This window comes from Toxorhynchites rutilus, chromosome 1 (genome assembly GCF_029784135.1).
Source record: "Toxorhynchites rutilus septentrionalis strain SRP chromosome 1, ASM2978413v1, whole genome shotgun sequence".
Lineage (NCBI taxonomy): Eukaryota > Metazoa > Arthropoda > Insecta > Diptera > Culicidae > Toxorhynchites > Toxorhynchites rutilus.
The window spans coordinates 117,536,293-117,551,271 of NC_073744.1; the positions used below are offsets into that span (position 1 = coordinate 117,536,293).

General features: G+C 40.1%; 1 protein-coding gene across 2 annotated transcripts in view; it reads right to left on the reverse strand.

Moving 5' to 3' along the window:
• The window catches only part of LOC129771206 (lachesin-like), a 156,279-nt gene that overhangs the window by 31,090 nt on the left and 110,210 nt on the right, over positions 1-14,979 (reverse strand). For both annotated transcript variants that reach the window (XM_055774634.1, XM_055774626.1), the window contains exons 8-9: positions 9,874-9,993; positions 2,176-2,346 (exon numbers count right to left, since the gene is read on the reverse strand). In XM_055774634.1, the coding sequence (XP_055630609.1) occupies positions 2,176-2,346; positions 9,874-9,993 (291 nt within the window). The remainder of the gene's footprint in view (positions 1-2,175; positions 2,347-9,873; positions 9,994-14,979) is intronic.

A 14,979-nucleotide genomic window follows, 5' to 3' on the forward strand; every position in this document is an offset into this window, starting at 1 on the left:
CTCCCAACCTGTTTTCGATCGTGCCTTCCTCTTCTCCGCTCCCACTTAACTCTCGTCCTCATCTTCACCCTATTGTATCCGCTCTACGTGTGAAGATATATCCAGAAGATGCACCTGGAACTGGCTCGTGAGTTGTTTTATTTCGGCCTAAACAAAATGGAAATCAATCAAAGTCATACAGATCATGAAAGATCTGGCAAGGTTTACCTTCGTGAATTAAATTTCCAAGGTCAACAAATTGCGTTTTGTCGTGGCTGATCGGAAACACGCAAACCATGCTGTTATCGACGAGTATTTCATGTTGGAGTACCGCGTTTACATTTCCTCCCACGTAACTGAAATTGAGGGTGTGATAAGCGAAACAGGTAGGGCTTGCGAATAAATTACGAGTAATGAAGTTGGTAAGTTTAATAAGCTGCCCTTGATGATTGTCAACATCATGGACTGTCCCCAGCTGTGAACAGTGTCATTGGAAGGGGAAACAAAATTTACGCCGGCAGACTCGTTCCAAGCCATTTTTAAACGTTCCGTCTTTCTTGAAAAGATGAAAAACCTAAGTGTCCGTTTTGCGGAGAACCACTTACAAGCTCTTCGTCTGGGAAATAATCAAAAATAGTAGGCATAAATTGAAGCGCTCTTTAAAATAACGTTCCAAGTGAACTTTCGCGAAAATCCTGCAGAGGGTTTCCCCAGTGGCCCATCAACAACAATCAATCTTCACACCTATTGTCTTCGCCACGTTGCTAGTTGACGAAATGAATCTACATCGATTATACCACTGGGTTGAAACGAACAATTTGCGGCAATTCGCAGTTTGGTTTTCGCAAAGGGTTTCAATTTTTTTGCGCTGCTTTCTCCAAACATCCGGACTGCATTTGCTCACATCGAACCAAAGAAAGTTCCCTCAGGGATGCTTCATAACAGTTCGACTGAAAAGTTCATAAGGTTGACGTCTAGATGGCGCCTCTTGCAAAAATCTACTTGACTATCACAAAGCACCATCTTTCAATGGATACGTGTCAAAATTTGACAGCAATCGGTCGATTGGTTCGTGAGTTAAAGCATTGACAGTGAAGCAACTTTGGTTATTGTGAAAAAAATGGAAAAAACAGAAATCAATGAAAACGATGGCAAAATTGCATGAATTGGGCTTCGAATTGCTTCCGCATCCATCGTATTCTCCAGATCTGGCCCAGCGACTATTTTCTGTTCGCAGACCTGAAGAGAATGCTCGCTGGTATGAAATTTAAGACCGATGATGAAGTGATTACCGACACTGAGTCCTATTTTGCAGAGTACTATAATAATGGTATCGAGATGCAAGATCGCGATAATCGCTGTATCGCCCTCGAAGGCAATTATGCTGAATAATTAAATTGAATTTTGCAAAAGAAAATAGTTTTACTGTGTTACCTTATAAACTTTTCAGCCGAACTGTTAATTTGTTGTGTCGTAGTTGCTTCACGGAACATACAATGAGTCTCGAAATTTTGCCATTCTCCTATCGTACAGATTTTTTCTCCGTAACAAGACAATTAATTCATTGGTGATTGATAGTTTCGAAACTAGAGTTCCACAAGCTCTTCAGATGCGTTTCGCGTCTTTATACGACGAGTACTTCATTCAAGAGGTGTCTTCTTTACCATGCATCTCAACCAAGTCTACTCTGTTCTTTCTAGATCTTTTTCAGTGTAATCAAATTGTTAATTTCTCCGAAAAATGTAATCGATCTTCCAATAATTTTGTCGACCCTCTTGTCAGACAGTTGGCTGTAGCGTTTTAGTTTCATGTGTATAGCCTCCACTGTATGTAGTTTAAAAAAAACGAAAAGAGTTAGAGCGGCCGTCGGCTAGCTCGGTGTGGAATTGCACTATAGGTTCTTTAGCGATATTCATCTTCATTGAAGCAATCTGGAAAGCGATGGAGGATTATATGTTCAAAACTGAAAATGATTTTGATTGGCAATGGTTTAGTATATATTTGAGATTTCCCTTGATTTCCGAACTTATCGTAGGCATCTCGAGACCATTTGTATTAAAAATAATCGCTATCGTATGGCAACACTGATCACCGTATAACCACCGTGTTTCCGTAGTATCTTTTCGGTTTCGCTTTGGCTTTTCCAATGGGGAGCGCTCTCGAGTAACAGACAACCGGACGCACATTCATACTCACCATACAACCGTATCGTTCCCTCGGCATCACCGATGCTGTTTTTCGATATGCACTTGTATCCACCCATATCGGCTTTGTGCAGTTTCCGGATCACGAGCGTCATCTGCACCGCGTACATTGAGCTTTCGTTTTCGTTCATCGAGTAGCGGTCGTTGGAGATTATCATCTCGCCTGTCAACGGCACATGAAAAAAAAGAGGGAGGTTGGAAATCAGTGGGTCAAAATCGATTCGTTTAGCTCTTTCTGCATGATAATAGGATATGCTATCGGAAGCAGATTTTTTCCGCTTGCTAGTACCCTCAGTGGAAAAATTGAATGTTTCGTGTAAAAAGTGTAGAATCAATTTCCTGGTAGTTCGGACAATTGTAGCGATGCCAACTGCCCATACAAGTCGAAAGCGGAATTAATTTCAGCGAATACATCATAAAATGGGGGTCTAATAATAATATCTCCTGCTGGAAATATAATGCCAATAATGACCTATTGTTTGATTCCCGTGTATATTAACATTTCCAACACTAACTTCTCAATTAATTTTGATTTAAAGCTAGGGGAATCATTTGAATTCCTCGAAACTCTGCTGTCTTTTTTTTTAAACAAATAAATATGAAATCATTGAAAACTTGTCTGGAGATACCGAACAATGCGAATTGTACTTTCACATCCCATTTCGGTGGCACAATACGAACTCGATGAACGCATTATGATTAACAAACTGTTAAACAAATTTTCATTCACAATGCCGAATAAATAATTATAATTGGAACCAGGGAATCGATAAGTTGAACAATGAAAATTTGTTTTTTTTCATTCCACGCCCATTACTTTTCTGTTGCTTCTGGGTGATTCCCAGTGGGGAGTCTTCGCTCCATGACAGCAATAAAGCTGTCCGTTGTATGTCCACTTTTGTGTGGGCTGAAATCAAATGGATGAGTAAAGACCCGCGTAAAAACGACAGTCCATTTTTTGCCACATATGAATTCTTTATTTTCACCATTTACCACATGATGACATCTGGGGGTCAGTACTGAGGCCGGAAATGAACTTTCAATAGCGTATTAATTATTATTCCATTTTACTCCTTCCTCTTCATGGGGTAATGTTGCAATGTCGAAAGTGTGAAAAGATGAAAAGCCATAAATTGTTTTCGGATCTGTACATTTAAACAGCTTCCTTTGTACGTTGAAAAACGACATTGTCGTGTTTTATGTAAGATGTGTGATTCAAATTCATCAACATGTCTTGCAATGGAAAGTAACTAAAGTAACCTGAATATTTGGATATTACCGATTTTTTCTTTTCACGAATAAGTGATTTATATAACGAAATGCATCACTAGGGGCGCTGCTATAGAATTAATAATGTTTCCGGATTCGAAGTGGACTAGTAAAGCCTGGAACAGTCTGGTCTGATATAGGTATTATATTCGATTCCCGAGAAATTATAAAATAAGTAAAAAAAACTTTTTAAGTTTCTTTGTGATTAAGCATAATAATAATACAGATAATGTGCTAAAAGCTAGAAAAAAATTGGGCAAGCAGCAGTTAGCAATTATCATACCCCTTCCTTCATTAATCAAGGACATTGATGAGACTAAAATAAAATCGCGGTGCATATGATTTGGGTGCTCCCGTGGCCGAGTGGTTAGCGTCATAACTAACATGCCGGCTGTTCGGGTTCGAATCCCGTTCTGGTCGGGGGAATTTTTCGTCAATGAAATTTCCTCCGACTTGCACTGTGGTCACGCGTATTCTAGAGCTTGCCTCTCAGAATGCATTCAAGGCGTGTTATTTGGCATAGAAATCTCAACTAAGTACTAATAAAAATGACGCAAGTAATACTACGTTGAGACGGCGAAGTTCCTCTAGGAATGTTAGAGCCATTGAAGAAGAAGAAGATGAAACCATTAAATGCGGATAATGGCAATCCAATGTGCACCACGATTTTATTTTAAATAGTCTCATCAATGTCCTTGATTAATGAAGGAAGGGGTATGATAACTGCTAACTGCTACTTGCCTAATTATTTTCTAGCTTTTATTACATTATCTGTATTATCATTATGTTTAATCACAAAGAAATCGTTTAACTTAAAAAGTTTTTTTTACTTATTTTATTTCTCTTCTATTATATTTCTCTAATAAAATTATTCAACTTCTTTTGATTTTTTTATTTCTTACCTAATTTTCTCAGATTATTTTTATGATCTACTGTATTCTATTAGTCGAATCATTTCATTTAATACACAATTTGCAAAAATACATGATACCTTCCCTACAGACATTCAAATATACATACAAACAGGTCAAGCTGAATGACACCATTTAATTGAAGTAATTGGTTTACTGGGGACTGTGGCCATCTTGGATTTGGATTTTTCATGATCTACTACGTTCTAATAGTACTTTCATTTGATACCCATATTGATGGGGCATTGAAGAAAAAAATATTCACCGTTTTGTAGTGGTGGTCATTTTGGATTTGAATTTTTTATAAATATAAATGTTCTACTAATCAATCCCTTTCATTTGATACCCATATTGATGAGGTTTAAAAGAAATATATAAATTGAGCCATTTTGTGGTAGCAGCCATTTTGGATTTCCATTTTTTTATAAATAAATGAGATCCACTAATCAAGCCCTTTTATTTGATACCCATATTGATGGGGTTCTAGGAAAATATGTAATTCGCCATTTTGTAGCGGCCGTTATTTGGGATTTGAAATTTTCACAAATAACTGTATTCTACCAGTCAAGCCCTTTCATGTGATACCCATATTGAAATGATTTTAAGAAAAAAATATATGTGGTGCCATTTTGGATTTGCATTTTTCATAAATAGCTGTGTTCTGCTATCCAAGCGCTTTCATTTGATATACATATTGATGGGATTTTGAAAAAAATATATATGTGGCGCCATTTTGTGGTGGCGGCCATTTTGGATTTGCATTTTTCATCAATAAATGTGTTCTACTAATCAAGCCCTTTCATTTGATACCCATATTGATGGGATTTTGAAAAAAAACTATATTGATGAAGTTTTGACAAAATATGTGATCCGCCATTTTGTAACGGCCGCCATCTTGGATTTTCAAGATCATGAAATACGCAGTTTTATAGTGACTGTAAAGATAAAAGTGTGTTCCAAATTGCAGATCAATCGGTCAATAGGAAGATGGTCAAATTTATATTAATGTTGTAACGGTTTTAATGAGATAAAAAAAACCCGAAACAAGAAAGAACCATATATTCGTTAATAAGATTGGAATCCAGAAGTATGATAAATAACCCACTAATACTCATCCCATTCCCAAAGAATACTTACCTGTGAGGCAACGTCTGCTGTCAAAAAACACCTGAAATCAACTGTGAAAATAAACAATAACTACAATGAGCCGGTTGGAAGATTTCCTGGTCCCAAATGCAAATAGCGGAAAGGAAAAGGAGAGAGAGAGAAAGAGAGAGAGAGAGAGAGAGAGAGAGAGAGAGAGAGAGCTCAGGGGCCCTACGACACCTTCCGAAATGTGTCCCGAAAAATTAAAAACTATCGTGGAAGGGTTATTTCCGCAGCACGACCCAACGACCTGGCCACCCATATGGAGAGGATGAGGATAGCATCGAACGCAGAGAGGTGACGAACGACGAGCTAGTTGCAGCTATGAAACGCCTCAAAACGAAGAAAGCGCCTGGCCCAGATGGAATCCCCAACGTAGCTTTAAAAGCGGCAGTCCTAGCATTCCCTGATATGTTCAGGACAGCAATGCAGAAGTGTCTAGACGAATGCTACTTTCCGGATCGATGGAAGGTACAAAAGCTAGTACTACTGCCCAATCCAGGAAAGACGCCGGGTGATTCAGCATCATATAGACCCATATGCCTGTTGGACACTCTGGGGAAACTTTTGGAGAGAATCATCCTCAATAGGCTGACGGAATGCACGGAGGGAGTTCGTGGACTGTCCGATAGTCAATTCGGATTTCGAAAAGGGAGATCCACGGTAGATGCCATTCGCATAGTGGTCGAAAGAGCAAACAGTATACAAACAGAAGCTCAGAGGAAATCGATACTGCGCAGTGATAACGATCGGCATTAAGAACGCGTTCAATAGTGCCAGCTGGGAGGCCATCGCGACTGCGCTCCACACGATGAGAGTCCCTGAATACCTGTGTAGAATACTGAGAAGCTACTTCGAGAACCGTGTGCTGGTGTACGAGACAAACACGGGCCAGGCGCAGATTAAAACTACGACTGGAGTTCCGCAGGGCTCTATCCTGGGTCCATCGCTCTGGAACAGCATGTACGATGGCGTACTAAAACTGAATCTGCCCAGAGGTGTGGAGATCATTGGCTTCGCGGATGACATTGTTATTCTCGTGACCGGAGAATCCTTGGAACGGGTCGAAATGCTCGCGACCGAATCGATAGACATGATCGGAAGGTGGATGCAAAGTGTGAAACTGCAGATAGCCCACCACAAGACGGAAATGTTGATTGTCAGCAACCGCAGGGCGGTGCAACGTGCAGAAATCATCATCGGAGAGCACTTGATAACTTCGAAGCGAGATTTAAAATAGCTGGGGGTGCAGATCGATGATCGACTGAACTTCAACAGTCACGTCGACTACGCTTGTAAAAAAGCAACGAAGACAATCAATGCACTGACATGAATCATGCCCAACAACTTTGGCCCAAACAGCAGCAAGGGGCACCTTTTGGCTAGTGTCTCCTCATCGACATTACGATACGGGGGTCCAGCCTGGATCGCGGCGTTAGAAACTCAGCGGAACACGAGGAGGCTGAATAGTACGTACCGGCTCATGGCGATGCGAGTCGCGAGTGCGTACAGAACCATATCAACAGAAGCGGTCTGCGTCATAGCCAGGTTGGTCCCTATCAACATCATCTTGGCGGAAGACAGCGAGTGCTATATGAGGAGGGGAACCAGAGGAATCCGGAAGCTAATGAGGCAGAGTCGATGGCTAGGTGGCAGCAAGAGTGGAGTGCGGCTCAAAACGGCAGATGGACGCACAGGCTCATACCGACACTAATGGGCTGGGTAAACAGGAAACATGGAGAATTTTCACCTAACGCAGTTTTTGTCTGGGCATGGCTACTTCAGGCAGTATCTGCACCGGTTTGGACATGCAAGATCGCCTCTTTGTCCGGAGTGTGGAGATGTGGAGGAAACACCGGAACACGTCGTATTTGTATGTCCAAGATCCACCACAAGGCGCGAGGGGCTGCCTACCCTTCATGCTGGGTAGAGGAAATGTGTCGTGACGAGGGCACCTGCAACGCAGTGAACAGTGAAATCGTCCACATCATGTCCGAGCTACAGCGGAAGTGGAGGACCGACCAGCGTGCGGATAACGCCTGACTATAAAAGATGAACCACAGTGAGATCTGAAGCACCGGAGTACCCCACGAGAGCGGCCGTGACGGAGTGCGCGTTATGTTGGAGGGCATTACCTAATCGGCGCTCCGCTTGGAAGAGAAATCCTGCGAGGGTGACTGTGACGGGGCGCGCGTTACGTTGGAGGGCGCTTCCTAATCGGTTCACGTCTTAACAGGTGAGAAATGCCGCGAGGGTGGCTGTGACGGGTTGCACGTCAAGTTGGAGGGCAATTCCTAATCGGTACACGTCTCGACGGGTAAGCGGAATCTGGCAAGAAGGATTGACAAATTGCTGGCAATGCCTCATGGTGGATTGTAAAGAAGAATACTGCGAGGACTTCGACGAAGCGAGCGCCTAGGAAAGCGTCACCAAATCGGTATGTACCTCACGAGAGTTGCTGTGACGGAGTGCGCGTTATGTTGGAGGGCACTACCTAATCGGCGCTCCGTTGGGAAGAGAAATCCTGCGAGGGTGGCTGTGACGGGGCGCGCGTCAAGTTGGAGGGCGCTTCCTAATCGGTGCACGTCTCGACAGGTAAACGGATACTGTCTCGAAGAACAGAAAAATGCCTGCCTGTCAACGCCTTATCGTGGCCTGGATGGAGGAACACTGCGAACATTTCGAAGGAGCGAGCATCATGGAGGAAGCCATCGACAAACTGGTACATACCCCACGAGAGTAGCTGTGACGGAGTGCGCGTCATGTTGGAGGGCACTACCTAATCCGCGATCCGTTGGGAAGAGAAATCCTGCGAGGGTGACTGTGACGGGGCGCGCGTTAAGTTGGAGGGCGCTTCCTAAACGGTGCACGTCTCGACGGGTAAATGGATGCCTGCAAAATGGTCATAAGCGCAGTGGAGAGCAACGAATGGTGAATGAGAATATAGAGAAAAAGGGAAGGATCAACGTTAGTTTGCGTTGAAAACTCGTGAAGTGCATGAGCACAGCCGCCCCCTGAAGTAGTCGCCTAGATGTGGTCCCGGGGGGAATGAGGCTACGAGTAGAGGGCTTGGTTTTTGTGGGTGCGATCCCCACTCGACGTCTGGGTTATCCCTTCCCAGATAAGGCTGGAAGAGCGTTCCTCACCTCTATAAAAAAAAAAAGAGAGAGAGAGAGAGAGAGAGAGAGAGAGAGAGAGAGAGAGAGAGAGAGAGAGAGAGAGAGAGAGAGAGAGAGAAGGAAACAGGAGGAAGAAGGATTTTTGAGCTGTGAAGGAAGGCGAGGACGTCGAAGGAATCGTTTGGTGATTCGGAAAATACTTAAAGTGAAAGTTACTTTTGAAAGTTGAAGAGTGCGAGAGAAAATAGGGGCTGGAAAGTCGCAACTCCCGGGAATCGTACGCGCCGAGTGACATCCACCCTCTTCGCAGTTCAATTCTCACTCCCGACATTCTTCCAAAAATGGAAGTAAAAAGTGACGAACCAGCCAAATGAGTTGAAAATTACTATAATACAGATAAAAAAAAAAACCCTCTTCGCAGTGAAGTTCCGACGGTGGAGGTACCTCAGATCGAGTGCCAGTGGTCAGCGAGCCCCCAACGTCATCGTTGCTCCACACGCTTTCGGGTGAGTCGATCCAAAGTCTTTGAGGTAACAGTACGGTGAGAACCGTACTGGAACCAATGAGGTCGACTACCGTCAGCGGGCACCTTGCGTGAGTAATACGTAACCACAACTGACCTCTCTCTCTCCTACAATTCGCCGACTTACCTGCTCTACAGTTCCTGTCCGGCCGCATCGGTACTAAACCCCTAGCCTGAAAAGAAGTGAAGAAATACATTATCATACATACCTTCTGTTCTTATTATATAACGAATCCTTTAATAGTGGTTCTACTTTAATTCCGTTTCGCATCGTGAGTCCACTTCGTACTTGGTAGAGAAGCCGAACCTGAGGTTAAGTCTACCTTTGAGCTAGCGAATACTTACAATGTGGAAAAGCGCTACAGACAAACATGTTACAAACATACAAATTACAGGGCAAGTTAAATAAAACCGTTTAAAAAGATTCTAAGTTACAACCTTTATTTTTTAAACATAATCATCCGCAGTCTCAATCATCCCCATTCAATCCCCGAGCCAATTCATAGATGTTTCTTTGATACCGTATGGAATTTCTTAAAATAAATATGCCAATGCACAAAATTTCCTCTCAAAAGTGCCATTCGTGGTTCTTGATTTATCCCATCTCGCCAACAATGCAATTATTGATTTAACCTCAACTGTGTCACTTTGTATTCATCTCGTCGTTTTCCATATGCTGCTCGTATTTTTCCCGCCCCTCTGTAATGCAGTCAAGTACTTACCATTCTCTCGCTGCCAGTAGTTGATTGCCTTGGGCGATGCTTCGACGTTGCAGATGAGTGTCACATCGGTTCCCAGTGGGGCGCCTACAAGCTGGTTCGGCACTTGTATCAGCGGATGAACTGATCCCGGGTGGAAGAAGCAAAAAAAAAATGTAGAGAGCAAAAGCACAAAATAAAGTCGGAAGTTATTCACTGAAGTGATGTTTTCTAAGTGGAGGTACTTTAAAGTTACGAGATCCATTTTTCAAACGCCTAGCTACTCCCGCTGTGGGGAAATATTATGTCTGGTCAAGGTGTGAAAAAGGGTTGCCCCTTTTGTTGGCTTGTACATAAATCCTTAATGAGGGTGACTGGAAAGGAGCCGAGTAATCGTTTTAGGTCGTGAGTAGCTTTTAAAGTGAAAGCTTGCTGAGCATTTATTTGTTGTGTTTTTTTTTGAGCTAGAAAACAAATGCTTGTTTGGGTAAGGTAATTTTATAAAGAACATTCTCCGAGGTGTTTCTATGGGTGCACAACGATAGCATTACAATTTAAATTTGTTGGAGTACATATTTTAGGTTTACGATGATTCAAATCATGGTTATGTGCATTAAAATCGAATCAGCCTGAATGGCAATGAAGGTATGGAAAAAAATAATTATCGAATTTAAAGAACCGACCATGTACATTTTGTTTATTATGCCTCAAAGTACTCAAAGTTTTTTGGCCACTCAGGCTAAATCCCAAAAGGTTTTCGGCCATATTTTATTCCGAGATAACACCAGATTTCGACGTTTTATTTCTAAGTCATTCGGATTCGAAAAAAAATCGATTTTCCAAATTTTCTGGGTATAAGTTTTCTTGCATACATTTGAACAGACTGTTTTGTTACTCAATAGCCTAAAAGCAAAAAAAAAAATAGAAGTAATTCCAATTCTTACTCTGAGGAACAATATTATGCTAAAAATAATTTTAATTGGTTGAAACTACACAGTGAATTGAATACGTCACTTGGTCACAATGGTCATCAACAGTGTTGCCGCATTTTAATCTGTACCAGAGGGGTAAAAAATCTTTCTCATCTGTACTTTTTTGTCCAAAAATCTGCACCATCAAAAATATTCGTTGTAGAAATTTAGCATGTGGAATACTCATTTATTTACTACCAATACTATATTAACATTTGCAAGTCCTTCGTGTGTTTTATAATGCTTACACATGTTTTTTTAAATCTAGCTTGCGTACTACCATGAATTAAAATTTAAAAAAAAAATCGCTCCAAGCGATACTGCGGCGTAAAAGTTGTCATGTTCCTTAATGTTGTTTTGTTCGAATGTAAGATATTTCACACGCTAAATCACGTACGCGGAAACAATCTGTCCAATCTGTACTTTCCGACGAAAATCTGCACTCTGTACCGTACAGAATCTGTACCACAAATGACGAAAAAATCTGTACCTTTCCAGATAAATCTGTACGTGTGACAACACTGGTCATCAATATAACAGTTCGGCTAAAAAGTTCATAAGGTTGACGTCTAGATGGCGCCTCTTGCAAAAATCTACTTGACCATCACAAAGCACCATCTTTCAATGGATACGTGTCAAAATTTGACAGCAATCGGTCGTTTGATTCGTGAGAGTGAACCAACTTTTGTTATTGTGAAAAAAATTGAAAAATCACAAATCAATGAAAACGATGGCAAAATTGCATGAATTGGGCTTCGAATTGCTTCCGCATCCACCGTATTCTCCAGATCTGGCCCCAGCGACTATTTTCTGTGCACAGACCTGAAGAGAATGCTCACTGGCAGGAAATTTAAGACCGATGATGAAGTGATTGACGAAACTGAGGCATACTTTGAGGAAAACCCGAAAGAGTACTACAAAAATGGTATCGAAAAGTTGCAAGATCGCTATAATCACTGTATCGCCCTCAAAGGCAATTATGTTGAATAATAAAATTTAATTTTTCAAATTAAAAAAATAGTTTTACTATGTTACCTTATAAACTATTCAGCCGAACTGTTATGATGAATTCAACAATGGTTCGAATCTTTTGTATTGTTTATCATTATCAAGGAGTTCTGATGAAAGGTGCGACGAATCATAGTGCATTTATGAGTGAGTTTTTATTAGTTTAGAAAAGCATGTCTTAATTGTAATGTATCTAATGTGATTCTTAAATATCAGTAATTGTGCTCTTTGTGGCCGAGTAGTTAGCGTCACACCCAACATGCCGGGGATTCGGGTTCGATTCCCGTTCTGGTTGGGGGAATTTTTTGTCAAAGAAATTTCCTCCGAATTGCACTGTGGTTACGCGTATTCTAGAGCTCGCCACTGATAATGCATTCAAGGCGTGTTAACCCTTTCTCTACGAGCGTCGTCTATAGACGACATCCGCGCGATGAGCTGTGTGTACGAGCGTCGTCTTTAGACGACATCGGGGTGATACTGCACATCGATCACACCATCGCGAGTGCTCCGTTCAGCGGTAGCATTCCGGAGGAGGGCACTGCCGTAGAGAAAGGGTTAAGTGCGCCATACAACTATTCCGTTAACTATTCTCTTGGACTTATTTTGCCGACGTCAAAGTTGCCGGTGATTGTGTATGAATGCTACCATACGATTTACATGGAAGACTATTTGACATTTCATTCCTTTACGTTGACTTCACGGTGACGGGACATTGTATGTGTAGCACTTTATTTGGCATAGAAATGTGAACTAAGTAGGGTAAACGATCTTGGTTTGTCCAATTTGGGGTGTTTTTACGCAACTAGTAAATGCAAATCGATTTTTCTTCATGAAAATCACACATAATTGATACGAGTTTGGGTTTGTTGAAAAGCCCCAAGTCTCTAGTTGCTAATACTACCATAAGGTGTTGAAATTATTCAAATTTTTATGTTTTTTTTAACGATTTTCCTTAAAGAAGAATTATGATCATGGTTTGACCACCTCTGATCATGGTTTGCCCAAAAAAATGATCATGGTTTGTCCGGTTTTAGAAATCTCCATTTTTGAATGAAAACATTCGAATTCACAATTAGATGTTGCATTTATCATTGCTTGAGTTTACTGTCATCATATTGATTCATTCATAATTTAGGCTTTGTTCAGAACATTGCCTTTTCTTGGGCATTTTAGAATTGTTCACCTCAACACAATCAACACAGAAAAACCATACTTCTGCAATGCGCGAAACACACCATAAACAAACATAAACAAACTGCAGCGCGCCAAGCGGTTGCCATAGAAATCATGTGGACAAAACAACATTATTGAATTGGACAACTCATGATCAGAATTGAGTTCATCAAAATGCGTTAATTTAATGGTTTAGCTATGTAAATCCGATACAAATGGTGAGCAAGCATGATGTGTACCATATTTATAAGTGTTGTAATCCAGAAAAGGTCTGAATACGTGTCAAATAATCATCTGGTGGTCGATTAAAAGTTAGCTCGAATGAGGGGCGCATTGACACAAATAGAAGGTGTATTTTATAATGCTTTAAAACATGTGATTCCGTAAAAATATACTATCAAACTACTATAAATCATGTAAAAGGCAATTTCATTTATATGTTTCGAAACATTCGAAGGCCTTATTTGACACAGGAGCGCCGAATTAGAGCATTCAAAAAAGTGGGCGAACCATGATCATATTTTCGACTGGACAAACCAAGATCATTTACCCTACTAATAAAAACGCAAGTAATATTACGTTGAGACGGCGAAGTTCCTCTAGGAACGATAGTGCCATTTAAGAAGAAGAACAACATCAGTAAACTTTTTGTCGATTCCGGTATTTTATTTTATGTTAAACATATTTCTTTTGTTTTGTTGCATTTTTTCTTGAAAGTTGAGTTTTTTTTCTACATAATACGTCCATAATCATCTTTTTCGTGTTTCTGTTATGATTTTTTAGTTTTCGTTCCAATTTAGATTAGATCCAATTTTTTGACAAGTATAATTTTTTTTCACAGAAGCTCATTGAATTTAATTTGATATGTCGAATATCTGAACTGGTCCAGTAGTTCAGAATTTATGAAGTTTTGAAAAAAGTCATCAAAAAGTGAAGTCAACTTTGAAAAATTATAACTCAAAAACGAAAAAAACACCTCTTTGATTTTTGGATATGTAATGTAAAAAAAATCTCAGCTTTGAACAACAAAAATCAAAAAATAGCGCCCTTGGTCCCGAACTATAAGAAACGAATATAATACAATCAATACAAGATTATTGGGAAATTTAAATGCATTCACCATATAGTTCGGATCTGGTACCAAGCGGTTATCACCTTTTTCTCTCATTGCAAAACTTCCTGAGAAAAATAAGAAATTGGGATCAAGAGAAAATCGATTACTAGAATTTATCGTTGATAAAGATCAAGTCTTCCATGAAAGAGGCGTAATGAAGCTACTTTTAGAAGGGCAACGAATTATACGGTGCATATTTGACTCAAATCGGACAATCTGAAGCATTTAGAAGAAGATTGATAATAAACTTTGTTTAAAAGCACATCAGTATTCATAATTTGTGGCTAAAAATAATTGTTAACATAAAATTCAAATTAGAAGATTCATAAAAATTCGATGTTCTACAAAGTACGTCAATCATTGTTTAACCATCTTGGACATATTTTTTAAATTTTTTACATGACTTCTATTTCATGTGAATATATATAATTGCAAATTAATGTTTTTGTTTGTAAATAAACAAAAGAGTACTAATTTTTTCTTCTGAGTGTACATTTTTTCATGTTTAAACATCAACACTCTATAACTCTTTCTAAGACACTTTTTTGGTACGACTCATAGTTACATAGTTAGTTTGGTTACTCAAGTTATATTTGAGTCAAAAAATTCTCAATTGCTGTGGAAAACTGATATTTCCTCCAACCCAAGCGGAATACAAACTTTCATTCGAATCAAAAATACAAGTTTTTGAAAACTGCATTTTTAGGACGATTTCACAAATGGAGTCATTAGCGAAAATAGCGAAGAATACAAAATGTTGGATATGGGGTAAAGAATATTTCATATCAAAGAATCCGAGTTGTATGGTGAAAGCAGCACTTCTATTACTGAACCGTCCGTTAATGGTGTAACTACTTTTTGCAC